The following is a 15,474-nucleotide window of genomic DNA, read 5'->3' on the forward strand; positions in this document are numbered from 1 at the left end:
GGACTAAAGCCCAGTTACAACTTTGTGGGGAAAAGTTCCCATTGAGGCAATAGTCCCAAAAAATCATTGCTTAGATAGAGACAGGATGTTCAGTTTGTCACTGCCCAGAGAAATGAGTACTAGTGTATTTCTGGCCAAATTGAAAGAAAATAGTGACAAGGACAAAAATGTCAAATTTCAAACTAGACAAATCACCATTTATTGTTCCATGTCACAGTGAGAGTTGTCCACCATACAAGTTTTATATTCTCTAAGTAATGATAACATACAATATAGTAATAAGCAACATAGCAAAGAATTATCACAATTTTAGATATGAATATAAATATTTTAGAGAAAGAGTTTCCCCGGGTGGCTCAGATAGTTGACAGTCCAACTCTTGGTTTTCAGATGGCCACCTTCTCCTTGTATCCTCACGTGGCAGAAAGAGAGAAAGCAAGCTCTCTTTCATCTCATAAGGGCATGAGCCCCATCTTGGGGTTTTATTCTCATGACCTCATCTAAACCTTATTATCTCCCAAAGGTCCATCTCCAAATACCAACACATTGGGGATTAGGGTTTCAACATATGGCTAGGAGGGGATACAACATGCACTCCAAAATGTGTGCTTAATAAGCAGGTAGTCCTATCCTTTGGAATAGCTTTTGCATCCCACAAAGGTAAAACATAGATCCCACAGGGCAATCAATGCTGGAGTCAGAGGAGCAGCACTGAACAGATGGGAAAGGGCTTGTGTTAGGGTGATAAGTGGATCAGTGGCAGGTATTTGCATATTCATTAGAGGGAATAAATGCCCTTAGAAATAGCATTATTCTACAGCAGTATAAAAGAGAACTTTGACTTATTTCAGAAGTACAGACTAAGAATTTCCACAAACAGCACTATTGGGTCTGTTGCAAAAAGGTGACATTGCAACAGATGCTTGCATAAACAAACCTAGGATGCACACAAGAAAAGAGATGCTCTTCCACTAGGCTTCCCCTAGTGTCTTCAATAAAGAATTCTAAAATCTTAATGGAATCTCATTGACTATCACTGATAAGTTTAAATAGCTGTACCGTGACCTGTACATGGTTCTCATTTTATAGCATGAGACATTCTTCATTAAGGCCTGACTTAAATCATCTTGTTGGTATTTTTTATCAAGAGACTCCACTGAAGAATATAGCTAACAAAATTTTGTCTGGAAATGCTAATTATAGAAGCACAGCAGTTGGCTGTAAAAGGCTGCCATTAAGCCAAGATGCTATTGTGGATTTCAGTTAGGGTTTTTCTCAACATTACAAAATTTTGGACTTATATTCCAGTCCAGTTTGGTCTCTTTAGTCTCACAGGAGTGACAACATTGATTCTTTTTTTTTTTTCTTTTTTTTTTTTTCTTTTCTTTTTCTGATCCTTCCAGGTGAACAGCGCTCCGAGCCTATGGGATGCAATCTCAAGACTGTTAAGTGACCAAGCCATGGTCCTCTCCCTGAACTCCAGGTACAATAAGCTCGAACACTCTCCCATTTCACTGACTAAATATCTCTAAAATGCAACAGAGAAAAATCAACAATTGTGAAAAACAGAAAACTACTCCAAATTCCACTATCCTAATTTAGCAGCTACTATTTTTCTTTCTCATATTCTTCAATTCTTAAATATTTTACAGATAAACAGATAATCTAATTATTGTACAATAATAAGCAGATTTACTGTAATATTTTTCCTTTTGGCATTATGTCTTAAGTTTTTATCTTTCTACATACTCATATTTTCATTTGAATGGCAATATAATATTACCCAATTTTGAAATGTTCTAAATTATATTTTATTTTACCAATATTATGATAATCATCTTTACACATAAATGGTCATATCTTCTCTGAAATACGTTTTTGAAATAGCATTCTGTGGGTGAGGTTACTGATTTAGATAATAGGCAACTACAAAAATGCCCTGCTGCTGGAAATGCTAACTGGTCAACAGTCCCAGCCACTGCCTGTGTAGATCCACCAGCACGACCACCCAGGCAGCATAGTGGGACAGTCAATTTCAGCGAGTGACTTTGAATCTAGGAAACCCGTCAACCTGGCTAAACCCTTCTTGGAACTTGCTGTAGTCTAAGATACTTTCTTCCCTAACGCTCCTTCCTTCCTTCTTTCCTTCTCTTAGAAATCTTATGCACCTCTAATCCTGTCTTGGCATCTGTTACCCATGCACTCAACTAATGTAGATGGAATGAAAATATTCTTAGAGCTTTTAATAAGGAGTCAGTTTGTTGTCCAGAAAAACCTCACTAACAATAAATACTTCTTCAAAGCCTAGTCACCAGAAAATATAGATATATACATATATTTTCTATTTCACTGATTTAATAGGTTCAGAATTGTACCTCATTGTATTTTTAACTTGTATTTCTTTCAAAAAAAAGCAAAATTCAATATTTTCTGTATATTTATATATTAATTTTCTCATGTGGGAATTTTCTTGTGGTCTTTGCTACTTCATTAGAATTTTAGTGGTGACATATACTTAGTAAGCTTCTCATGGCATTTTTATGGTTTTAAAATTTTAATTCTTTTTTTATGTTGTCAGAATTGGCTTTAGTGTCATTGCTGTATATTTTTTCTTTCACCTTTTTGTATGACATCTGATATAAAATTAATTCTACTCACACTTTACTATTATGACTTTCTCCTGGTTTTATTACTCGATTTTTGTTACTGTTTAGGCTATAACAGATTTTTTTTTATGTTACAAACTAATTTAAATTATCTTCACAATTCCATTATACAAACCAGAAGTCTACAAACTTGGCCCATTTAGCCATAGCTACGTCCTGCTATTTTTGCAGCATCCTGGTTTGTACATTCTGAGAAATCAGAATGTTTTTTCCTTTTTTTTTTTTTTTTTGAGAGAAAGGGAGTGTGAGTGGGGAGGGATGAGGCAGAGAGAGAGAGAGAGAATCCTAAGCAGGCTTCATGCTGAGAACAGAGCCCCACAGGGGTATCTATCTCACAACCCTAAAATCATGACCTGAACTGAAATCAAGAGTAGGATGCTTAGCTGACTGAGCCACCCCACCCAGGCATCCTTGTTTTTTACATTTTTAAATAGTTGAGGGAGATTAAAAGAAGAAAGATATTTCACAACATGCAAATGCTATATGAAATTCAAATTCCAGGGTCAGTAAACAAATTTTTGTTGAAACAGACATATTTATGTATTTATTCATGCATTGTCTATGACTGCTTTTGCATTATGATGGCAGACCTGAGCAGACAGAGACCATTTGGTTAGCAAAGCCTAGTATACTTATTATCTAGACCATCACAGAAAATGTTTGCTAATCCCAATACAGATAATGATTATTTAAAATGCTTCATTTCCAAAGACTTGCTTAAACTCTGAATGTTTTTTAAAAATATTTGTCTGTATAATGGAATAGTTATGAATTTAAGGGTTCCAAGCTGTTCTTGAATATCTTGATGGCAGTGGTGGATCCACTAAATACACACACACACACACACACACACACATAAGCACAAATAAAACAGGAAACCTAAACAAGATAGGTGTATTGAATCAATAATATCAATATCCTGGTGGTCTTTGTAGAATGTTACCACTGGGGAAAACTGGGAAAGCATATTGGATGTTTCTTTGTATTATTTCTTACAACAGCATGTAAATTTACAAATAGCTCAATAAAATTTTAATTAAAAAGAGAGCTCTAAGAATGTTTGTATTCTGACCCATCATGAAATAGTGTCATAATAAATTAGTGCCACATTTGGCCAGGTAGGGGAGGTAGAGCATTTATCCAGGTATTTTCTATTCCCATATTAGGTATTCTCTAGAATTTATATTCTCTTCCATTGTTTAGAATTTTGTTGTGGTGCCACCACTAAACTGTTTTGATTTAGTGCTGTTTTGTAATAGATTTTATTATCTGATTGAACTGGATCTTCCTTATTTTCTTGATAATTTTCAGCACAGTAACCTGGGATAATCCCTCCAATTTATTTTTCTAAGTGGAAGGTAAATGTATTTTATCAACTGCTGATGAAAATATCCTGAAATTTTAATTTCATTGTCAGAGTTTGTAAAATAATTTGAGAATAATTGACATTTATAAGTAATCTTTCCATTTATAAACCTATCTTTCTAATTACTCAAGTTCTGTTTTCTATTCTCTAAAAGTATGAGGATTTTTTGGTATAGATTCTGCATATTACTAGACTAATTTCTTAGTTATATTGTATTTTGTTTCCTCCATCCTCATGTTATTGTTTGGACTGCAATTTCTGATATACTAGGAATCATATGGGATCTTTTGGGGGGTATATTTATCCAGTGTTTGAGCTCACTGAACTATTTTTATTAGACCATGTCTTATTTGAAAAACAACAAACTCTAACACAATATTTCAAAATAGGAAATTGAACCCTTATGTTGTTCCTGTTTTTAATAAAAACTCTTACACTACTTCTCAATTAGCGAAATGTTGGTTTAAATAAAACCTTTCAAAAAACTATTCAAACTATTCATTTTTCCTTAAAAAATGATGTTGATATTTATTACATACTTTTTCAAGATAGGTTAAGACATGAGTTTTAATTTAATCTATTATAGGTATGTGCTAATTAATAGTTTTTAGGATATTGGGCCATCCTTACATTCTGATGATAAATCATAATCGGTGGTTTTAAAAAATATTATGAAAATTTAAACTTTATACTCATAAATGAAATTAATTTTTATTATTGCAATTCCAGTAACATAGTAACATAGGTAACATACAATGTTATGTTAGTTTCAGGTGTACAATCTAGTGAGTGATTCAGCAGTTTCATATATTACTTGAAGTTCATCAAGATAAGCGTACTCTTAATCCCTGTCATCTATTTCACTCATCTCCTCACCCACCTCCTCTCTAATAACTATCTTTAACCAGACTCTGTGTAGTTAAGAGTATGTTTTTTTGGTTTGTCTTTTTCCCCCCTTTGTACATTTGTTTTGTTTCTTAAGTTCCACATATAAATGAAATCATATGACACTTGTCTTTTTCTGACTGGCTTATTTTGCTTAACATTATACTCCTTAGATCAATTTGTGTTGTTGCAAATGAGAAGATTTCATTCTTTTTATGGCTGAATAATATTAAATTGTATATATACACCATTTCTTCTTTATCCATTCCAAAATGGACACTTGGGCGGCTTCCACAATTGGTCTATTGTAAATACTGTTACTATAAACATAGGGGTAAATATACCCCTTTGAATTAGTGTTTTCATATTCTTTGGGTAAAGACTCAGTAGCATGATTACCGGATTGTAGGGTAGGGTAGTTCTATTACTAAGTTTCTGAAGGACCTCTATACCACCTTCCACTGTGGCTATACCAGTTTGCATTACCACCAACAGTGCAAAAGTGTTCCTTTTTCTGCATATCCTTGCCAAAGCCTGTTGTTTCTTGTTGATTTTAGCCATTCTGACAGGTGGGAGGCGATATCTCATTGTGGTTTTGATTTGCACGTCCCTGATGATGAGTGATGTTGAGCATCGTTTCATTTGTTGACCATCTGGAAGTCTTCTTTGAAGAAATGTCTGTGTCGTCAGCCCATATCTTTGTTTTTTGGGTGTTGACTTTCATAAATTCTTTATATATTTTGGACGCTAACCCTTTATCAGACATGTCATTTGCAAATATCTTCTCCCATTCCATAGGTTGTCATTTCATTTTGTTGGTTTTCTCCTTTGTTGTGCAGAAGCTTTTTTTATTTTAATGAAGTCCCAGTAGTTTATTTTTGCTTTTGTCTTCCTTGCCTCAGGAAGCATATCTAGAAAGATGTTGGATGGCCAAAGCCAGAAATTACTGCCTGTGTTCCCTTCTAGGATGTTTGTGGTTTCAGGTCTCACATTTAGATCCTTAATCCATTTGGAGTTTATTGTTATGTATGGTATAAGAAAGTGGTCAGTTTTATTACTTTGTATGCAGCTATCCAGTTTTCTCAACATGTTTGATGAAGAAATTGTCTTTTTCCCATTGCGTATTTTTGCCCCCCTTTGTTAAAGGTTAATTGGCTATATAATTGTGGTTTATTTCTGGGTTTCCTATTCTGTTCCATTGATCTATGTGTGTTTTTGTGCCAGTACCATATTGTTTTGATTACTACAGCTTTGAAATATAAAGTAAGTCCAGAATTGTGATGTCTCCAGTTTTGTTTTTCTTTTTAAATTTCTTTTAACAATGTTTTATAGTTTTCAGAGCATAAGTCTTTCACTTTTTTGATTAGGTTTATTTCTAGGTATCATATTTTTTGTGCAGTTGTAAATGGGGTGATTTTCTTAATTTCTTTTTCTGCTGCTTAATTATTGGCATTTAGAAATGCAACAGATTTCTGTAAATCAGTTTTGTGCCCTGTGACTTTACTGATTTGTTTATTAGTTCTAGCAGTCTTTTGGTAGGGTTTTTTGGATTTTTCCTTTTTTTTTTTTTTTTTTTTTTGGATTTTTCTATATATAGTATCATGTTATCTGCAAATAGTGAAATTTTCACTTCCTCATCAATTTGGATGTCTTTTTTTTTTTTTTTTTTTTTTTTTTTTTTTTTTTGCTGTCTGATTGCTGTGGCTAGGACTTCCAGTACTATGTTGAATAAAAGTGGTGAAAATGAGCATCCTTGTCTTCTTCCTAATCTTAGGGGAAAAGCTCTGTTTCTCCCCGGTAAGGATTATGCTGCTATGGGTTTTTCATAGATGGCCTTTAACATGTTGAGGTATGTTCCCTCTAGACTTACTTTGTTGAGGGCTTGTATCATGAGCGGATATTGTACTTTGTCAAATTATTTTGGGGCATCTATTGAAATGATTATGTGTCTTTTATCCTTTGTCTTATTGATGTATCACATTGATACATGTGATATTGAACTACCCTTGCATCCTGTGAATGGATCCCTCTTGATTGTGGTGAGTGATATTTCTAATATTGGATTCCTTTTGCTAGTATTTTATTTAGGATTTTTTCATCCATGCTCATCAGACTTATTGGCCTGTAGTTCTCTTTTTTGTGGTATCTTTATCTGGTTTTGTATCAGGTTAATGCTAGCCTCATAGAATGAATTTGGAAGTTTTCCTTCCTCTTCTGTTTTTTGGAAAAGTCTGAGAAGAGGCATTAACTTTTTTAAATGTCCAGTAGAATTCACCTGTGAAGCTATCTGGTCCTGGACTTTTGTTTGTTGGGAGTTTTTTTTTACTGCTGACTCAACTTCATTGCTTGCTATCAACTGATCAAGTGTTCTATTTCTTTCTGTTTCAGTTTTGGTAGTTTATATGTTTCTAGGAATTTATACATTTCTTTCAAGTTGTCCAATTTGTTGGAATATAATTTTTTATAATATTCTCTTATATTTATTTATATTTTTTGGTGTTGGTTGTTATTTCACCTCTCTGATTTTTGATTCTACTATTTGAGTCTATTCTCTTTTCTTTTTGATAAGTCTAGCTAGAGGTTTATCAATTTTATCGATTTTTTCCAAGAACCTGATTTCATTAATCTGTTCTTTTTTTTTTCATTAATCTGTTCTATCATGGTTTTAGTTTCTATTTCACTTATTTCTGCTCTATTCTTTCCTTCTACTTGTTTTATATTTTGTTAGTTGTTTTTTTTCCTTAGTTCCTTTAGGCGTAGGTTAGACTGTTTGAGATTTTTCTTGCATCTTGAGGTAGATCTGTACTGCTATGTACTTGCCTTTTCTGCATCCAATGATTTGCTGCATCCAGTGATTTGGACCATTGTCTTTTCATTTTCATTTCTCTCCATGTAATTTTTTATATCTTTGATTTCCTGGTTGACCCATTCATTGCTTATTTAGTAACATGTTATTTAACATCCATGTTTTGATGCTCTTTCCAGATATTTTCATGTGGTTGATTTCTAGTTTCATGCATGATGGTGAGAAAAAAAATGCATGGTATGACTTCAATCTTTTTGAATTTGTTAAGACTTGTTTCATGGCCTAATATTTGATCCATTATGAAGAATGTTCCATGTGCACTTAAAAAGAATGTGTATTCTGGGGCGCCTGGGTGGCTCAGTTGGTTAAGTATCCAACCCATGATGTCAGCTCAGGTCATGATTACAGGGAAGTGGGATTGAGCCCCATGTCAGACTCTGTGCTGAGCAGGGAGCCTGCTTGGGATTATGTCTCTCCCTCTCTTTCTGCCCCTAGCTACCCCTACTTGTACATACTCTGTCTCTCTCCTCTCTCTTTCTCTAAAAAAATTTAAAAATAATGTGTATTCTGCTATTTTAGGATGCAGTGTTCTGAATATATCTGTTAATTTTATCTGGTCCAGTGTGCTATTCAAAACCGCTCTTTCCTTGTTGATTTTCTGTTTGGATGATCTGTGCATTGATTTAAGTGGGGGGGTGTTAAAGTCCTCTACTATTGTTGTATTACTATCTATTAGTTCCTTTATGCTTGTTATTAACTGTTTTATATATTTGGGTGCTCTCATGTTGGATGCACAAGTATTTACAAATGTTAGATATTCTTGTTTGTCCATTTTATTATTATATAGTGCCTTTCTTTGTCTTTCATTATACTTTTGTCATTAATTCTATTTTTTCCAAAGAGAAAAGCCTTAACTATGGCTACCCTGGCTTTCTTGTGACATCCATCTGCATGATAAATGTTTCTGCATCCCTTTGCTTTCAATCTGCAGGTGGCTTTAGGTGTAAAATGAGTCTTTTGTAGACAGCATATAGATAGATCTTGTTTTTAAATTCATTCCATCAACCTATATCTTTTATTTGGTGCATTTAGTCCATTTATATTCCAAGTAATAATACATATTTATTGCCATTTTGTTACTTGTTTTGTGGTTGTTTTTGTAACTCTTCTTTGACCCTTTCTTCTCTTGCTCTCCTCTCTCACAGTTTGTGGCTTTCTTTAGTGATATACTTAGATTCCTTGGTTCTTTATTTTTTGCAGATATATTATTGGTTTTTGATTTGTATATAATATTTTCTGCATATACCAGTCTATATTAAGTTGATGGTCACTTAAGTTTGAGCCCACCCTTTACTCTTTTCCCTAGCACCCATTTCGTATATGGTATATAATTTACATCCTTTTATTTTGTGAGTCCCTTGGCTGATTTTTATGGGTATACTTATTTTTACTGCTTCTGTCCTTCCTACTTTTCTTACTCCTACTCATGGTCTTTCCTTTACACTCATACAGTCTTCTTTAAATTTCCTGTAAGCCTGGTTTAGTGGTCATGAACTCCTTTAGTTTTTGTTTGTCTGGGAAACATCTTATCTCTCCTCCTCTTCTGAATTATAGCCTTGCTGGATAAAATATTCTTGGGTGCAGATTTTTTCCTTTCACCACTTTGAATAGATCATGTTACTCCTTTCTGGCCTTCAAGGTTTCTGCTGGAAAATCTGTTGATAGCCTTATGGAGTTTCACTTATATAACTGTCTTCTTTTCTATTGCCTTTAAAATTTTCTCTTTATCACTAGTTCTTGCCATTTTAATTATTATGTGTCTTGGCATGGACCTCCTTGGGTTGATTTTGTTGGGGAATCTCTGTGCCTCCTTGGATCTACATGTTTTCTTCTCTGGATTAGAGAACTTTTCAGCTACTATTTCTTCAAATAAATTTTGTGTTCCCTTTTCTCTCTCCTCTTCTGGGGGATCCCTATGAGAATGTTATTATGCTCGATGGAGTTGCTGAGTTCCCTAAGTCTATTCTCATTCTGCATATTTTTTTCTCTCACCTGCTCAACTTGATTACTTTCCATTACTCTATCCTCCAAGTTGTTAATTCATTCCCCTGCTTTCTCTAACCTGCTATTTATTCCATCTAGTATATTTTTAATTTCAATCATTGTGTTCTTTATCTTTGATAGGTTCTATGTTAAGAGTTCATTCATGTTCTCCACTCTTCTCTCAGGTTCAGTGAGTATCTTTATGGTCATTACTTTACATCCTCTCACCAACATACTACTTATATCTATTTTCCTTGTGTCTCTTGTTGTGGTTTTGTCCTGTTATTTTATTCAGGACATATTCCTCTGTCTCCTCATTTTGTCTAACTCTCACTGTTTCTCTGTGGTAGGAAAGTCAGCTATGTCTCCTGTTCTTGTAAGTAATGGCCTTATGAAGAAGAGGGCCTAAGGTGCCCTGCAGTGCAGTGTCTCTGGTTCACCAGAACCTGTGTCTCCTGGGTGTGTTGCATGTGTTCTGCTGTTGTGTCTTGGCCCCTTCTCCCTTCAGTTTGGTCATTTCTAGTGGCTCTTTCCCTGTTTTGGACAATGGCTTGTTCCTGTGGTGTTAGTAGACCACTCTGGGGTCACCTTGGCTCTTAACTGAATCAAACCAGGCATTTGTCAGAGATGCAGTAGCACCAAACTGCAGGACACTTTCCCTGTGTTGCTCCCTGAGCAATTTTTTCTGATGGGTAGGGTCTGCAATCAGACCAATGGTCTGCCCTCACCTCCTGCTGGGGCTGCCCTATGACTGGTACATGTGGTTATCTTCCCCTCACCCCAGGACAGGAGTCACTTTGGAGTGATGCTGGCCATTTCTGGCACTGTTTGTACTTCCGGGCTTGTTGGCCCCTGTTTGAATAGGCCAAGAGCATTTTGAAGTGGATGTGCCACCATTAGTGGGATGGAATGACTGGGGTGGGGCTCACAGTTTTAGAAAGGGGTGCATTAGTCTTTCATGGGGCTGCTGCCACCAGGGGGACTGAGGCCTCACAAAGTGCATGGGTCAGAAGATGCAGTGTTGGCAAGGTTTGTGCCTGTCTTCTAAGGGAGGGGACAAACAGCACCAAGACTGAGAAAAGCATGACTGGAAAAGGAAGATCCACTGAAGCTGAGGGGGTGGGGGGAGTTTCTTAGTGTAAGCAAATTAGGTAGTGATGCCTGCACAGTGCTGGTTCCTTCAAGTGTCTGTGTGTTTATGCTGCAGGGTTTATCCTTCCAGAGGAGGGAAATTGGACCTGCTAGCTCCTTTGTTTCTGAAGAAGTCCCTTAGGGATCCTGCCAGTTCCTTTGTCCCTGAAAAGTCCCCCAGTGATTTATGTCCTCCAGGACATGTTCTGAGATTAGTAAATAACACTCCCTCCCATCTGCCCCAGGCATTTTTCAAACTGCTGCTTTTATACTGCAACTCCATGGGCTATTCATCTGCTATCCCTTTAAGGGCAGTGACTCTGCTTCCCATTACCCTCTGGGCTCTCCCAGAACCAAAACTGCTGATTTTCAAAATTCCAGGCTTTAAGCCCCACTGGTTGTAAGAACTCATGAAATTCCATACCTCAAGTTTTCAAAGCCAAATATATTCCCTGTGGGGACTCCCCAGTGTTAGGGTCTGTTTCTCTCCTCTAATCTACAAGTTCTGTCCTTCCACCAGATGGCCTGTGGTCTATTTAGCTCCCTGTCACATCTCCACCTTTCCTATCCTCTTATATGTGGCCCCTTTACCTCTAGTGTTGAGTTTGTTCAGCCAGTCTTTTTCTGGGTTATTTATGCTGATGTAGATATTATCTATTTGTATCTGTGGAACAATGTGATCTTAGGGTCCTCCTATTCTATCATCTTCCCAGCCTCTCTGGAATTAGTCAATATTTTTGAAATTGTCTTTTATTATAACTCAGTTTGAATAACCAGGTATAACCAGATCCCTGATTACCATTCATTGGTTCTTCTGAATATATAAGCTCATTTATTATTTTGTTTTGAGGTATGTGTATGTGTGTGTGTATCTTGCCTAGTTGAATTAACTAGAATTTACAAAATACTATTATGCAAAGACAGATAGTAGGTACTCATGAAGACTTTATGTAATAAAATAATACTTTATTTACCAGATAATACTGAAGTATGAAAAAATCTGTAAGAAATTGTATGAAATTAAAGGAAAACTACTATGTCAAACAGACCAAGCTTCTGCTGATCAGCTCTAACATTCCAGATTTTGTGACTTTGAAGTTACTTAACTTCTCAATGCTTCAGATTCCTTGTCTGCAAATTGAGGATAATGAAAGTATTTACCTCTTAGTATCACCATGAAGATGTATTGAAATAATGCATGCAGAGCAAATAAAATATGTAGTGCCTGGTGCTTAAGTCCTCAGTATCAGTGCTTCTTAAACCTGTTTTAATTCTCCTTTAGGAATCTGATGAAACTTTTGGACTACCCTTTCTTCCAAAATACACACAGACACAGAAACAAAATTTGGCATATTATTTTATAGGGTTCATGAAAAGGCAGACCCTGGATTAGAATCGCCTGTTTCATATTTTTAGCTTTCTTTTGGATCTACCTAAATGTATTTTAAAAAAAACCCCAGATAATAGTTTTCCTTTAATTAAAAAAATATTATAGATTTTGCTTTTTGTACTTTGGCCAAATATTATGTGGTATATACAGCTTCACACAAGTTATATCCTCATATATATCTGTGTAATATAATAATATAAATCAGTTTTATTTGTTTTTATTAAATCCATATAATAGCTGACTTCTTTTTTCGACTACTGCAGTCTTTCTTCATATTTATTTTCTTCTTCCTCTTTTTTTATCTTTTTTAAAATCTTTATCTAAATTTGCCAGCAAGGATCATTATACTTATTATTTTCCCTTTCCTCATTTTATAATTATTCATCTTGCTTATACCCTTTATTTCTTTGATTACTTTTTTAGTAGCTTTGAAATCTTGTTACATGATCAGTTTGTCATTTTCCTATCATTTTATTTATTTTTTAAGATTTTATTTATTTGAGAGAAAGGGAGAGTGAGTGAGAGAGAGGAAAGAGAATCTGAAGCAGACTCTGCACTGAGCACCTAGACAAACAAGTTGAGGGACTTAATCCCTCAACTGCATCATGACCTGAGCCAAAACCAAGAGTTGGATGCTTACCTGAGCCACTCAGTTGCCCCTTATTTTAAATGAGAAAAATTCTGATAGTATTTAAGTATTTTCAACTATCTCGAATTTTCTCATTTTTAACATAGATTTCTCTTGTGATCGAGAGTAAAACATATATCCTTTTATATTTTGAATTTTTTTTACAGCTTGTAAAAAACCTTTTACAAATATGATAAGTATTTGTTAGTACTCCATGGTTATTGAAAAAGATAATTAAATTCTCTCATTTAATATAATTTATTTATACCTCTTTATCAATTTTAGTAAAGACCTCTTCTTTTGCAGAATTTTTAATTTTTACCTGACAAATGCTGATAATTGAATGCTTCATCTCCTATAACTGTGTTTGTTTCTCTCTTATCTTTAGTTATTTTCTTTAATAATTTCTATTTCTCCTTGTATTTTTAATAATTTGACAGACTGTAACTTTTAATAATTATTTTTAAATAATTAAACTTTTTAAACAGTTAACTATTTCTTTTATTATTTTAAATCATTGTATATATCTCTTAACATTCTTTCATTTGAATTAAACATTTTGTCATATTAAAATGTCCCTCTTGATTTATTTGTGATCATGTTTAATATAATTTCCCCATACTTTTATTAGGAGACATCTACTTTGTTCTGTTCAATTGTGAATCTTCAAATTATACTTGTAAAAACTTGTATTGCTCTTTGCAGATGATGGTATAGTAATTTAGTGAGGAGTGCTTATTCTTTCTTCTCAAGATCTTTTTTTATCACTGGTTGTGCATCCTAGAATATATATAAAAAAAAATTTACACTGAAATTCTTAATTCTAAGATGTCACTTATTATAAAACAGATTAGTAATTTAATAACTACTCTTTTTAAAAAATTATATGTGGATCCAAAAAAAATAATGTATCCTTGCTGGCAATTGTTGACCCATAGATTTGCATGTATCTTTCTTTAATATCACCAGTGTCTGACACTCAACCTTCCTCACATTTAAAATTTGAAGATCTGCTGCCCATCAGCAGTTAGAGAACCATGCTACTTTCTTAATCTTTATTCATGACCTGGAGTGTTTTAGCATTTTTTAGGACTATCAGTATGATTTCAGAGTAATTTGAGAGACAATATTTTTCTATTTCTTCAAAAATCTTAATTTTGCATTTTCCTAAACCAAACTATTTATCTCTAAAAGTTAAATAAATATCTTCCCCTGAAAATTCTACTGGAAGCCCTGACATATAGTTGTTCAGAATCTGATAATTCATTAAAGCCATGAATATGTCAAATTAATCTTCCCAAGATATGAAAATTATCTAATATATTCTAAGACATTCCATTTCAAACAGTGGATATTAGACTCTTTGATTTTTCTGTCCAGTAGAGAAAAGATATTCTGAGTCCAGCACAAAATTTTCTACCTTACCATTTATATCACTGTCTTTAAAAAAAAAAAATATTTTCACCTCAAAAAAAAAAAAAAATTGGGAAGGACTGTTATCCAGATCACACATCTCTAAGAAATAACAACTATGTCATAACTTATCTTTCCAACTGCTGATGGGCAGATTTCTTTTGCCAAGAACTGGAGGATGCATCCCAATAATATCAGAAATATTAAAATGTGAGAAACACAGTATCACGGTTTAGAGAAAATGTGGCAGTAATATATTTCAGCTAAAGTTCAGCATGGCTTTGTGGGCTTGCTTGGAAATGTAACCACTTTTTACTATTATGTCTTTGGAGAAGTATATTCTGGTTTCTAAATAACTGATTACAGATGATTTTTAAGAAGAAATTCATTCCTTTATATTTAAAGCACAATTGTCATTTTTATGAGAATATTTAAAACTCACATGTTATATGAAGTTTAGCAATAGGCCTCATTTTCTAGTACATTCTCTCTTACACAAGAAAAAGCCACTAAACTCAGGTTATATTTGCTCTCTCCTCTATTTAATAATTATACCTTTTTCTTACCAGCTTTGTAGATCCCTTACTGCAATTTGAATCCCAACTGAACATAATAGAGTCATCCTTTAAAATGGTATTTGCTATACCAAGTCTTGAGAAAGTGAGAGAAATGGGAACCAGTGAAGATGACAAAGAGGACTTGGAAGTGAGTCTTTGCTTCCCTAAATTATTATGAGACATTGTTGTGCACCACAGCAATCTGGAAGAATGCCCCACCACAGGTCATAATTTTTGTTGTTATCTCCTTCACCCCTTTTAGATGCAATAAATTAATAATATATTCCAGCATTAATCTATACCCTAGACTCCTTGTGAATTTTACAACTCATGGGATTTAACGGATTATAAAGGAGATATAGGAACAAATGAGTGAAGAGATTTTTGGTTGTTTTAGCAAGGATAACAGTGTATGGGCAAATGCTGCAAAAAAGGAAATGGGAGTAGAGAAAGACGGAGAGAGGAATAGCCCTACAGTAAGGTCAACAACATCTCTGGTCTCTATTTCCAGAGCACAGCTACACAATGTATCTGTTCCATAAGTTGGAATTGCAATCCACAGCACATGGTACTGAGAGAAGTCCCATAT

The 15,474-nt window shown here is 34.4% G+C and overlaps 1 protein-coding gene across 8 annotated transcripts in view; it reads left to right on the forward strand.

Moving 5' to 3' along the window:
- Positions 1-15,474, forward strand: part of MROH9 (maestro heat like repeat family member 9) — a 98,970-nt gene that overhangs the window by 14,851 nt on the left and 68,645 nt on the right. For all 8 annotated transcript variants that reach the window (XM_077901643.1, XM_077901648.1, XM_077901649.1 and 5 more), the window contains 2 exons: positions 1,404-1,483; positions 14,898-15,033. In XM_077901643.1, coding sequence (XP_077757769.1) covers positions 1,404-1,483; positions 14,898-15,033 — 216 coding nt within the window. The remainder of the gene's footprint in view (positions 1-1,403; positions 1,484-14,897; positions 15,034-15,474) is intronic.

Source organism: Canis aureus, chromosome 6 (assembly GCF_053574225.1).
Source record: "Canis aureus isolate CA01 chromosome 6, VMU_Caureus_v.1.0, whole genome shotgun sequence".
Classification (NCBI taxonomy): Eukaryota; Metazoa; Chordata; class Mammalia; order Carnivora; family Canidae; genus Canis; species Canis aureus.